The 13750-nt window shown below is 58.7% G+C and overlaps 1 protein-coding gene across 1 annotated transcript in view; it reads left to right on the top strand.

Moving 5' to 3' along the window:
* LOC119113877 (cAMP-dependent protein kinase type I regulatory subunit) overlaps nucleotides 1-13750 on the top strand; it is a 49989-nt gene that overhangs the window by 31555 nt on the left and 4684 nt on the right. The window contains exons 3-5 of the mRNA XM_037238109.1: nucleotides 4961-5049; nucleotides 10129-10240; nucleotides 13574-13722. Coding sequence (XP_037094004.1) covers nucleotides 4961-5049; nucleotides 10129-10240; nucleotides 13574-13722 — 350 coding nt within the window. The remainder of the gene's footprint in view (nucleotides 1-4960; nucleotides 5050-10128; nucleotides 10241-13573; nucleotides 13723-13750) is intronic.

Raw genomic sequence — 13750 nt, 5'->3', positions numbered from 1 at the left:
GCGGAAGCGTCGCGCTGGGCAGTGGTTAAGCATTTGTAAAAACTGTCACCTTGTTCTTGTGTGCTTCTTGGTCTCGTTTGAACCAAAAGCTGTGGTTGTGTTTGGTCATAGTAGGAGAATCCTATCAATATTTGTGTTTCATGTCATGCGTGCATGCATTTGTTACCTGTGAAAAATTTGCATCGTTCCTGCGCTTCCATTGGCGTGATTAATTGGTTATTGATGTCCCAGGACGTAACAGCAACACCTATTATCTACGTATAGTTGGTAAGCAGTTCAGTGCTAGTTAAACGGTGCACCGGCAACACTGCACAATACATTACGACGCCCCGTTAGAAAGTTGAACTAATTGAAGCGCCTGTGGCGCTGCAGCACTGTCGGTTTCAACGGAACTTGGACTCCGGCTCAGACCTCGCCAGATGCCGGAGGAGAGAGAGAGAGAGAGAGAGAGAGAGAGAGAGAGAGAGAGAGAGAGAGAGAGAGAGAGAGAGAGAGAGAGAGAGAGAGAGAGAGAGAGGAGAGAGAGAGAGAGAGAGAGAGAGAGAGAAGAGGAGAGAGGAGAGGAGAGAGAGAGAGAGAGAGAGAGAGAGAGAGGAGAGAGAGAGAGAGAAGAGAGAGAGAGAGAGAGAGAGAGAGGAGAGAGAGAGGAGAGAGAGAGAGAGAGAGAGAGAGAGAGGAGAGAGAGAGGAGAGGAGAGAGAGAGAGAGAGGAGAGAGAGAGAGAGAGAGGAGAGAGGAAGAGAGAGAGAGAGAGAGAGAGAGAGGAGAGAGAGAGAAGAGAGAGAGAGAGAGAGAGAGAGAAGAGAGAAGAGAGAGAGAGAGAGAGAGAGAGAGAGAGAGAGAGAGAGAGAGAGAGAGAGAGAGAGAGAGAGAGAGAGAGAGAGAGAGAGAGAGAGAGAGAGAGAGAGAGAGAGAGAGAGAGAGAGAGAGAGAGAGAGAGGAGTGCGCACTAGTATGATACCATACTCAGATGCGCAGAGAGGCCGTAGATAGCAGTACAGGCCGCACACACAATATGTGCTAAGCGTGTGCTGATCGATGTGTGTTAGGCGTCCGATAAACCGAAGGAAACACGCTTTAGCTCAACAATCAACTATCGATCAATAATGGGCTGTCAAGAATGACTCAGAAATAACCTGCTGATGGGCCGGATGGATGTCAAGTGCCATCGATGTGGCCAAGGAACATGTACGCACCTGGCTCGGGGACTGCATATTCATTGACGTATACGGCCGGGTGTTACCGAAAGCAGCTGTTTCGTGTTTTATTTAGTTCTTCATTTGCTTGTTGCGAGATATCGCGGTGCCTCGTCGAGTGGTTGGAAGCTATATGGAGACGGTGTCAGGAGTGGTTCCGTTTGCTCAGGAGTGGACATTCCTCCAAGCTGAGCACACTAGTTCTGTTCGTTTAGGATTGGACATTCCTCCAAGCTGAGCACACTGGTTCCGTTCGTTCAGGGTTGGACATTCCTCCAAGCTGAGCACACTGGTTTCGTTCGTTCAGGAGTGGACATTCATCCAAGCTGAGCACACTAGTTCCGTTCGTTTAGGATTGGACATTCCTCCAAGCTGAGCACACTAGCTCCGTTTGCTTTCAGCCCAGATATGGTGAAAACAGCATTGCTGACGCAGGTAAACTGGCAAACAGTTGTAAAACCAGGGGAATTCTTAAAGGTTGTTTGCTTAGTTTTGGCCAGTGGCTGTTCGGTATACGTTGCTCCGCATACTCGTCGTATTGGATTGTGTTACGGGGCATTTACGGAGCTTTAAGTGGGTTTTTATAGAGGCGGTGAGAGCACTGGCTCAGAGCACCGTGGAAGTGGCGACCGATCTGTTCCAGTGAGTAGACGACGCAGTTTCCGGCGGGGCACCAGTTTTCCCCGTATCTCCTTTTGCACGCACTCTCCGGGTCGCCACGCCTCGGTCTCATCTTGTCAGATCCGCGTGCGTCGATCGTCGGTAGTTAACCGCCAGCTCGGTGTGAAGTGACGTCACTGGATCAGCCCGGTTTGTAGTGACGTCACGGTCTGGCAGCATCCGTCTCCATTACCGTCGAAGTCATTCATCATTCACATATTGCCTGTCGGGGCTGAGGTGTCGATTTTTCATCCTGACGCCCCTCCAATTATCGGAATTTCACGGCCGGGCTGCTGCGGCGTTCGTGGCGTCGCTGCTGCGGCGCCACCCGGCTGAAATGCCACCTCGCGCCCACTAGAGCGAAAGGCTCTCGCGATTGGCTCTCGCTCCCGAGGGTACGCCCTCAGGGCATGAGATTGCCGGAGTCAGCCGCATGTGGACGGCTGCTTTCGTGCAAGGTAGTTGAGAGGCTATGGCGGTGTCAGATCGCTTTGTGCTGCAACATCTCTTTCGAATGCAAGGTCGTTTCGTAGGGGATTAAAAGAAGGCGAGGCCAGAGCCTCGCACTGGGGCTTGATCCTCGTGGGATTGTGAATGCAGCGGTGGCCCAAAATTATCGCGGTGCTCGAGGCGACTGCAAGACGAAACAACCGGAAGGAGATCTGCGTACTTTTTTGGAAGGTGCCTCAGCCGCCGCGCGAAATCTAGATATTTCTCGCTTGAACTGGTTAACGCTTTTCGGAGCTGGGCAGGATTATTGCTCGAACGTGCCATGACCGCCTTCCAGCATGGGAAGTTTATTGGCAAATGGCTAGGTGGATCTAAATTCTGATCGGCGAGTGCATAGGTACATCCATCGTCTATGAAGCGCCGCAGGAGGTGCATGATGTGCTCCAAATATTAGGAGATGCCCGGCAGGATGGTTACGCCCGTTTTCTCCGAGGAACCTCTGCGTGCACGAGTCAGTATCAGCCCTTATTCCTTTGATGTTCCTTTGCCATTCATTGCCAATGGAGAGTATCTTGGGATGGAGGAAGCGTCTCTGTGCAATCACACCGCACCATCCAGCTGAATGGTCCAACGACGACGGCGCCCATGATCCATTCATGACGGGTGGATGCGTCGGCACCCGGGGGCATCGTCATCCCTTGGGCGTGTATGAGGTCACTGTGGGGGAGGGGGAGGGGGAGCGGGGCGACTGGTGGGGTGATGTCGCGGCGCCAAGTGACGTCAGCGCGGTATGTTTGCAGTCGTACGGGCTGCAAATGTTTCAGCGATTTCAGAACTGTTTGTTTCATTGTAGGTTTTATGGATCATTTTATGATAGACCATGATAACTGCTCGTCAGGGATGTTGCCCATCGCTTTTGATCTTCGCCTGACCTTATAAAATGGCTACTTCACATCTAGAGAACGAACAAAGGTGACGGAATAGTTAATTCACGTGAAAGTGCTCGTTTAAGAAGGTGTTCAAGTATACCAGATATGCGATATACTCCTGTGAGCATATCACGCCATTTTCACAATTTTAAGTGCTCTGCAACACCGGCTATTACGTTGATTGTCTGGTTCGACGGCATCTCAATTTCCCGTGGAAAGGTCTGTACACTCGTTGCATACCCCGTCGTTTGTCTCTCAGCTCAGTGTGCAGTGTCACACCGCGCCTCGTGGGTGAAGAGGGTTGGGAACAAGGCGGCGGGTGCCGTCTTTGACGCTGCAGATCCCGGTGTGATGCCCTGTAGTAGAATAAGCATGGCCAAAAGTGAGTTAAACAACGCACAACGCACCGATGCGGAAGTCCTATGCGCTTTGTCGGTGGACGGATAGACTTGCCCAAGTGGAAAGGTCACTGCCCAGCCGCAGCCGCTCGCCTGGCTTTGGCGGCGGCGTGCTGACTCGCGCCGCGCCACCCGCGCCGGCGCCGACCCCCGGCCCGGGGTCGCGCCTGACGCGTGACCCCTGACCCGGCGGCGCGTCAGATCGACGCCGAGCCTGTCTGTCTCCGGGGGCGGCCGCGTGGCGCGTCCTGTGGACGCCTCGGGCGCTCCGTGTCGGCGCGGCCGGGCCGTATATTGGCGTCGGCTGGTTACGGAGCGGATTCCCGACTGTGGCTGGAGCCAGTTTGGACTGCGGCCAAACGAGCTTCTTGTGTGTCTTCATCGTCTACTCAGTGACACGAACTGGCATGAAATTGCGGTCGTGGAAGAAAACATCGGCAGAAGTATTTCTAAAGTGCTGTTGTAGTTGATTAATCGCTGTTTTGGACAAAACTCAGACAGATAAACCGCCTCCCTAAGAATAAACGGTTTTTACTGTCCGCCAATTTCCCCGCCCTCGCCATTAGTTTGGTCAGCGCCGTGGGAAGGAGAAATGAGAACGCCCATCAGCGCCACATGCAGGCCGAGTCGCCGAAATGAGCCGACTCGACGGCTGTCGCGCGATGGGCCGCGCTTGCCGCCACTGACGCCGGACGTTCCGGTCCGTGTGTGTGCCGGCGGCGGGGCGTGCCGCTCGTTGTCGGCGATCCCGCCTGATTGGGCCATAAGTCAGCCGGCGGGTAGTCGGTCGGCCGCCGGCCGCGGCTTCGGCGGGGTGGTGGGTGGGCCACGCCTGCTGTCGCTGGCTAGAACACGGCGCCTCTTGCGCCGGTCGGGTGTGGCGCACCGCCGGAACGTCACCATAGTGGACTCGGGGGAGGGGCGAGGGCTGGGGCCGGTGGCCTGCGATGATGCCCTGCGATGCTAAAACTGAACGTTACATTTGTGTTCTAAGTGCGGCTAAAAGCGGCTAGGTCAACGCTTGCCGATGGTTTGAAGTTGTTTCCGTGGGGCAGCAAGGCTGTGGCCTTGATTCTTAAAAACGGTGTGTTTTGACGCCCATTGCTGGAGTTCGATGTGTTGATTTAACGTTTGACTTTACCCGGCTTAACCCAGGGGACAATGTAAGGTTATTTCTTTATTTGATGTGGCTTAAAGAAGTTTGGAGTTCTGATATGAGGTCTTCAATATTCATTTCGCACCAATCAGCTCCTCATCGTGAACTGCATGCGTTTGCTCACTGGTGTTCGCCATGTTGACTTTGTCCTAACCGTGCGCCTTTTCCGCAGGTGGTGCCCAAGGATTACAAGACCATGGCAGCTCTCAGCAAAGCCATAGCCAAAAACGTGCTCTTCTCACATCTGGACGAGAATGAGAGGTGAGAGTGCAGGGCTGGTGGACTGATGCGGTTGGCTGCGTAGCGTTTGTACACTGATGTCACTGTCGGCAAATGTCTCTCGTGTCGTGTGCAATGGTCGTCTGTGGTTTTCTACCGAAACCGGTGAGACCGTACACCCGACGGTACTCCGTGTGTTGACTCTCTGCAGACACCAGGCGGTGCTCCGTGTGATGACGCTCTGCGAACACCAGGCGGTGCTCCGTGTGTTGACGCTCTGCGGACACCAGGCAGTGCTCCGTGTGTTGACGCTCTGCGAACACCAGGCGGTGCTCCGTGTGTTGACGCTCTGCGGACACCAGGCAGTGCTCCGTGTGTTGACGCTCTGCGGACACCAGGCAGTGCTCCGTGTGTTGACGCTCTGCGGACACCAGGCAGTGCTCCGCGTGTTGACGCTCTGCGGACACCAGGCAGTGCTCCGTGTGTTGACGCTCTGCGGACACCAGGCAGTGCTCCGTGTGTTGACGCTCTGCGGACACCAGGCAGTGCTCCGTGTGTTGACGCTCTGTGGACACCAGGCAGTGCTCCACGTGTGGGCGCTCCCCGGGGCGGGTGCAGTGCTCATATGGGCTGGCGGTATGGGCCCCGGCGGACCGAGCCGGACGATGGCCTGCGGTCCCTTGGTAGCGGATCTGCACGCGACCAGACGCCGGCCCCCGTCACTGGCGCTCGATTCCGCCCGTCTGTAATGGCATGTGTAATTGGTTTTCTGCAGGCAGACGCGCACTGTCAATGAGTCCCGCTTTTATGTCCCACGAAGACCAGGCTGGGTTATGCAGAGCTGCAGTCCGTTTTATTTCGCACTGAATTGCAAGCGAAGCTAGCTGTTTGTAAAATTACAGTGGGAGGGGGGGGGGGAGGAGTTCAAAGCTTTGGACGGCACTTTGATGAGACGCCTATACTGGCAGAAGTGGGCGTAGTTTGCGGGACTACCTGGACATTGCGGCATGCTTCTGCGGTGCTTCTACCTACTTCTCTTCCCCCGTCCGCCCGTTCGTGCCGGTGTTCGCCGCCGCCTCCTGCAGCCGCCTGCCGGCAGCGGCTGCGCCAGCGGCAGCGGCCGGCCGCTATTCCTGGCCGGCCCGTACGGGGCCGTCGCCGCCGCCGCGCTGTGATGGCGCCGCCGACGGCTGATGTTGGCGATAGGCGGCCGCCGGTTATAGATAGCCGGCCGCCGGTTCGCCGTACGCTGGCAGGGGTTCTGGGGAGCGGCGGGAGCAGCGACAGGCGCGCGGCGGCACAGACCGATGGAGGCGCCTGTCGGAGCGCCGCCCCAACAGCCACGCTGGAGGAGGTCGGCAGCCGCTGGCCGCTGACGACTCCGAGCGACCGGCAGCTCGGCAGAAGTGGTGGCGAAAGAAACGTTGGTTAAAATTTCGCTGAATCTTGGCGTAGTCTGCACATGACGGTATCGAGAGCAGGTGGTTCAAACCCGGCGCATTACGCAGCATTTTGGAGGTCCTATGGCGACAGCCAGCCTGAGAGTGTGCGACGCCAGTGGTCCAGCGTTTGATCTGTCGGTGAACTATCGACGGTTGAAGTATGCGCCTACGGATCTGCTCGTCCAATGAATGTGAAGTAGGGAGCTGAGGTCAAATGGAAATGATGTCGCATTCATATGCCGATGTAGTTCGCGCCAATGTGTGTACACATGCAGGCAAAATACAAATATGAGGAGGACAGAGGATGTCCCAGCTTCTCTTCTGTGAGGAAGACAGGCTGTCAGATTATCCCTTCTGTGCGCAGCCCCAGCGTCACGTGTAGAAAAGCAAGGCGCCATGCATCAGCCTGTGTGCGCTTGTTGCCATGCCCGACCATTGTTGCACACACTTCAGACAGGTGCCGTGACGTCACATTCGTCTTTCGGGGGCGCTGGGCGTCGGCTGGCAGCGGCTGGAGACGGGTCAAGTCGGGGCGGCTCCTCCCACCGTCCGGCAGCCACTGACAAAGCTGGCCCGGGTCGGGCCGCGGCCGGGGTGGGCCGCTGTTCTGTACCGGGCGGGATCGGCCGGTGATCTGACGGGGTTTGGTCACCTGGGCATGGGCCGGGGATCGGCCGGTGACTGGGCTGGGCCGGGATCGGCGGTGATCTGCGGGGTTTGGTCACCTGGGCTGGGCCGGGGATCGGTAGTGATCTGCGGGGTTGGTCACCTGGATCGGTATCGAAGCGTCAATAGCTGAGGTTATTGCGTGGCCCATTCCCCCGCCCCTCACTGCACTGGCCACTGGTCAGCACTGGTGCTGCACCGGTATGATGTTGTGTGGAGGAGTGTGGTTCCCTTTTCAGCGGGGGTTCCTCCCCAACTTTAGGAAGAAAATGATCCAAACTCGGGGCGAAGTCTTGTGTGGGTGTCATTTTGGGTGCTTTTTTTATTCCTCTTTATTTTATGCTTGCTCCTTTTCTTTGCTCGGCCTTTGTCACCAATTCATTTGTTTTCATTTTCTCCTTTTCTTTCAATTCATTTTTCTCCCCAATTCACTATGTCCCTGGCCCCGGTGGCGTAAGATTTTTACCCGTGAGTGCTCCTGTTGGTTTTTACACCATAAGTCTATTATTAAAATTTGCAAAACTCTGAGTGTCCTCATCCCCACAGCCTTCATGTGTCTGGCGACCAGCCGGCATCATGAACAAAATCGGCTTAAACGTCGGTGCGAGCGCGCTGTTATCTGCGAACGGTTACGCTGGAGGCCGCCGCCACCGCGGTCGTCGCCCGCCGCCACCATTCATCCAGCATAGTGTGGTCGTATTCGGGCCGGTCTGGCGCCGCTGTCGGCAGCAGCGACAGCAGCGGCATCAGCAGCGGCACCGGCCGCGGTGGCGTGCCGGTTGGCGGCAGCGTGTGGCCGGACTATTTTCTGAAGCGCACCGGCATCATCTGGATAGTCTCGCCGCTATCACCGCTATCTTCAGGCTATTCTCACCGCTATCACCGCTATCACCCGGATCGTCTCGCTACCATCATCCGACTAGTTCCGCCGCTCTGTTGAATGCAAACGAGACCATCGGCCAGGTCATGGCTGCCGCCTACGCCCCCGCCCCCCCCCCCCCCCTCCACTGATGAATGCGGCCCGCGAATTGACCGTGGCCGGCCAGCCGCCATTTCCGTCCCGGATAGGCGGTCACGTCTTAAGGAGACCATTGGAGAGAGAGCATAGAGCCTGGGGTGACCTGTGACGCCCCCAGGGAAGGGGCGGGAATACGTGTTGCCGAGTCGGCGCAGCGGAGGTGCACGCGCGCGTCAGTGGTGTCCTGCTGACGGAAATGTTGGTGAAGACCAAATGCGATGTGTGCCGCCTGGGATGAGGCATAGCAAAACTGGACGTTGGCTCTGAACGCTCCGCTGAACGGTAGCCCAGAACACAACGTGTGGAGCCAACGCGTCGATTTCTGGTCCTGACGCGGCTCTGTACCACGGCTCTGGTGTGACTCCTGACGCCTCCTGGTCCTGGTCTGCTCGTTCTCTGAAATCCTTTCCGGCCAGCTAGGCCCAGTCAATCATGGCCACACCTGTCGTTGAAGAAAAGTGCTGCTGTCCGATCGCCGCCGTCGCCGCCGTCATCCGGAGACGCTCCCGCCGGCCGTTGTCAGCAGCTTGCTGGCGGGACCGGCGGCGCTGCGCCTCCGACTGGGTCGGAGGTGCCGGGGAGGTGCCGGGCAGGCGCGCCGCCGGCACGGGTGGAGCCTGGGTCACAGCGCGGCACACCTGACACGGCACGCGCGGCGGCGGGCTTGCCGCAGCGCCAGCACTGCGCGACAAATTGTGATTGGTTTTCCGCGGGCGCGTGCTGGTGAATGCCGCGAATACGCGTCTTTATGGCTCAGAGTGTCCGTGTATTTGTGCCACGGTCTGCGCGTGTCTGTTGATCTCTGCGTACACTATTGCGTGTGGAAACGATGAGAATTACGACCGTGCAGAATTTCGGCTCGGTTAGGTTCTGCTCAGATATGCACGTGAAATATCCGCCAGCAGCTTCTCAGTGCGTTCTTTAGAAAAGTAAGAATATCTTTGAAAAGCGCGCATATGTCAAGCTGAGTATGGTATGACTTCCACACACGACATCAGCACATTTTACGTATTTAAATATCTGGTCTCCTTGGAGAGCAAGCAATTTTGAATGTCTCCCAATTACCATATCGGGACCAACCCCATTGCAGAAGTCATAAACTTGAGTGTCGTGGTCGGAACAAGCTGCCTTCCCCAGCCTTGATTCTGATCCTCGCTAGTCACATTTGGTTAGCATGCCTGACATCGCGTCTGTGGTTATTCGCCAGGCCTGGTACCGACGAAAGGGCTCGGCTTACTTAAATGCTTACTGTACTTAAAATGCGATGTATCAGGCCTGCTCAGCGATAGGATACTAGGTTCAGTACGTTGGGCCTCCGTGGATCTTCCCTGGCAAGTTTCCTCGGCCGACGACAGACACTGCTGCCTCAGCCGACAGCAGACATTGCTGCCTCGGCCGGCAGCAGACACTGCTGCCTCAGCTGATGGCAGACACTGCTGCCTCGGCCGGCAGCAGACACTGCTGCCTCGGCCGACAGCAGACACTGTTGCATCGGCCGATGACAGACACTGCTGCCTCAGCCAACGGCAGACACTGCTGCCTCGGCCGACAGCAGACACTGCTGCATTGGCCGATGGCAGACACTGCTGCCTCAGCCGATAGCAGACACTGCTGCATCGGCCAAAGGCGGACACTGCTGCCTCAGCCAACGGCAGACACTGCTGCATCGGCGGATGGCAGATACTGCTGTCTCAGCGGCGCAGCTTAGCTCCCTTGAATCGCAGCTGAGGGAATGCCGGTAAAATGCCAGGATCATGTCAGGGTTTAAGACCTGCAGACCTGATGAACAATGTAGCACGCAGCCTGATCAGTCTTGTTTCTGCCGGCTGGCGGCGGGTGGCCTGTGGCGGTTGCTTCTGCTGACTGGTGGCTGGTGGCCTGTGCCGGTTGAGCCGCAGTGTGTCTCGGCGGCTTCCTCGGCTGCGGCCGGACTGCCAGACTGCCACGCTGTCGGGCTGTGACGCGCCACCGCTGACCCGGCCTGTCCGTCCCCAGGTCCGACATATTCGACGCCATGTTCGCGCAGAACTTCCTGAAGGACGAGACGATCATCCAGCAGGGCGACGAGGGCGACAACTTCTACGTCATCGACTCGGGAGAGGTGGAGGTAGGTGGCCGTCGGGCGGGCGGCGCGGGCGCTCCGCTCCAGGCCCGGAGCGGGCCCTCCGCCGGTGGGACTGGGTTGGAGCGGGGCCTGTCCTCTGTCGGCCTGCCTGAACGAGCGCTGCTGGGTACTGCTACGCGGGAGAAGTACCATCGCACTTACACCATCCTGTGTGTGGCGCTGGGTGTCGTAACTGTCCGTGATGTATGCACATGCCTGCTGATTTTGGTGGTCTGTGTGTCCCTTCTTCGGAGGACTCCGTACACAGGCCCATCTGTCCTTTCAGCCGAAAAGCATGGACGATCTCCCTAGACCGTGCATGACGACATACGACATATGGCATACCCTGTGACGAGATAGCGGTGTGTCCAGCACCTGGCGGCGTCTTGTCAGGCCTTGCCTTGGCTTTGGACCATCTTCCTTCAGCAATACCAAGTGAAACCCGGACCGTAGCTGCCTGAGCCCTCTCTCTCTCTCTCTCTCTCTCTCTCTCTCTCTCTCTCTCTCTCTCTCTCTCTCTCTCTCTCTCTCTCTCTCTCTCTCTCTCTCTCTCTCTCTCTCTCTCTCTCTCTCTCTCTCGCACTCGCACTCGCACTCGCACTCGCACTCGCACTCGCACTCGCACTCGCACTCGCACTCGCACTCGCACTCGCACTCGCACTCGCACTCGCACTCGCACTCGCACTCGCACTCGCACTCGCACTCGCACTCGCACTCGCACTCGCACTCGCACTCGCACTCGCACTCGCCACTCGCACTCGCACTCGCACTCGCACTCGCACTCGCACTCGCACTCGCACTCGCACTCGCACTCGCACTCGCACTCGCACTCGCACTCGCACTCGCACTCGCACTCGCACTCGCTCTCGCTCTCGCACTCGCACTCGCACTCGCACTCGCACTCGCACTCGCACTCGCACTCGCACTCGCACTCGCACTCGCACTCGCACTCGCACTCGCACTCGCACTCGCGCCCTCGCGCCCTCTCCCTCATTTTGGCTCTCACTCTGGCTCTGGCTCTGGCTCTGGCTCTTCCCACCTTCTGGGCAGCGTGTGGTAGAGACGCTCTGTTCCAGTATTGTGCACGTGTCCGGTGCAAGGCAGCGGTGTGTCCAGTTCCCAGCTACGAGGCATGGTAATAAGAACCGGAGTGGCGGAGTTGGAGTTGATCGTCGTTCGCCGTGGAAGCCCTCCCGCGTACCTCAGCGCACGACCGCCCTGACATCAGCGATGTCCGCTTGGTAACCGTCGAGCGAGTGCCGGCGACGGTGTGACGTCACTGACCGGCCGCGGGCGGCCGGACTCGATCCTCCGCACGATCCTCGATCCTCGATCGCGATCCTCGCGATCCTCGATCGCGGCGAATCCTCCGCACGATTGTGGTGCCGCCGCGGTGGCAGTGAAATCCGCCGGCTTAATCGCTGTGTCGTGGTCTGGTCGTTTCGCCACTGACAGGATGCGCTCCGCTGTCTGATCAGGTCAGGTCAGGTCAGATCAGGCCCGGGTACCGTCCACACCCCTCGCACATGACACGTGCCGTGCCGCGTCCGACGCTCGGTCCAGTGCAGCGCGGAGTACGCGACCCCGCAAAACGCTGGTGAGACGCGGGGTGGCATCGCACAGCCTAGCGGCGCGTGTAGAGGAGTGTCATCGCAGAGCGTCCGACGCGGCGCTGTGCGGGCAGGCGGCTGCCCGACGCCGTAGGCGCTTCGGACATCCGTAATCGGTGGTGCCCGGGCAAATTTTGGCAGCTGTTGTGCGCTGTCGGCTTTAGAAGTGCTGACGTCAGCGGTAACGGGATTTTCGGCGCGAGATATCCTAGGCTTGGACAATTGGGCCCGCTAGTTGGAAGAAAGGTCATCCACGCTTCGAAATATTGGGAAACAGGAAAAAGCGCTGTGGTGGATGATACCGCTAGCCAGCGTCTCTCGTTTATTGCTCAGTCATCCAGGGCGGCTCCAACGATGCTGTGTGTGTGTGGGGGGGGGGGGGGGGTTGGATGTTCAGCTGCGTATTTCATGGTGCAGCTATGAAGGCGAAGGTGTACGGCAGTTCATCGACCTTTCGATCTCATCCTCGTAGCGCCTTGTAGCACGGAGTACCTATCGCTGCAGGCTGCCCTAAACATGGGGCTTCATAATCATTATGCACCTGGAGATTCTAGTGCCATAGTTTCAGTGCGCTTCTCGCGAACTCACCACACGGCACGCTCGTCGATGATTCGTACCCGACACCGGTGGAGGTCGTTGTGCATGGTACGGGCCCCGATTCTATCGCAGGGAAATTGTCAGCTCCGCTCTGGCGGTCACGAGACACGACCACGTGATCGCATCGGCTCCGCTCTGGCGGTCATGAGACACGACCACGCGACCGTATCGCATGTCGAGCCATCCGACGGCCGGTGGATTATCTGTGGATCATCACTGCAAGCCGCATCACCCGGCCCATCCGTCACACGCGGTGATTACCGATCGGGACCGCAGCCCGCCCCCGTCCGACGCCAGCATCTGCAGAGGCGGGGTGCCGCGGCGCCTCCGCCGCCGCGCGGTGGCTGGACGCCACGGGAGAGGCCATCGAGAGGCAGTAATTGGGCCCCATTGTCGGCGGCGTTTTGCCGGCTGCCCGGCCGCCGCCGCGGAGATGATGATGATTCATCGACCGGCGGTGGGCGGCCCCGGCCGCCCGCGGGGTGACGGTGACGGCTGTTGTGACGGGGCGCCGACAGGCCGCCGACCGTGACGGGTCACGTGACGGCCGCGACGGGTGCGCCCGCGGGTCCGGCCTGGCGCGCCCGGCGTGGCGGCGGAAGCTGTGGCGGCCGGCGCCGAGCGCGCCTATCATTGACAGCGTGATGGTTATGTGGAGTGGACTCACCACTGCGCCGCAGACGTGGCTGACGGGCAAGGGTTCGGCGGGAAGCGTTCCGGAGCCGCAGCCAACGGTCGAGTGTTGGCCTGCAGCGCCGCGCTAGGGTCTCGCGAGTCTTGTGTGAGAGTCTTTCATCCGGCGGTACGTTGTGTTGCTGGGGGGCGGGTCTGGTATTGTCCGGTTTGGGTGTGTCGAACCGACAGAACGTACGTTCACCGCCGATCCCTCACTTCCGAATCCTGCTCCTGTCCGTCGCTTCTGAAGCGCTTCCATCCATGTGCGTGCTAGTGCTTGGCACCTTTCTCGAGTTGCTCTGTGTTCAGCTCTGACCGATGTGACCAACAGACACAGGTGTCCGACAGACGCGCGTTCCTCCGCCGTCAGGTGTACGTCGACTGGACGCTTGACGTGCTCGCGTCTCCCCAGGTGTACGTCGACTGGACGCTTGACGTGCTCGCCTCTCCCCAGGTGTACGTCGACTCGAAGCTGGTGACGACGATCGGCGAGAGCGGCAGCTTCGGCGAGCTAGCGCTCATCTACGGCACGCCGCGAGCGGCCACAGTCAAGGCCAGCTCCGACATCAAGCTGTGGGCTATCGACAGGGACACCTACCGGCGGTACGACTGGCCGGGGGGAGAGGGGGGG

This window comes from Pollicipes pollicipes, unplaced genomic scaffold (assembly GCF_011947565.3).
Source record: "Pollicipes pollicipes isolate AB1234 unplaced genomic scaffold, Ppol_2.1 Scaffold_7262;HRSCAF=8765_pilon_pilon_pilon, whole genome shotgun sequence".
NCBI lineage: Eukaryota > Metazoa > Arthropoda > Thecostraca > Pollicipedomorpha > Pollicipedidae > Pollicipes > Pollicipes pollicipes.
The sequence above is the reverse complement of the archived record's forward strand: the minus strand, read 5'-3'. Positions and strand labels throughout refer to the sequence as shown.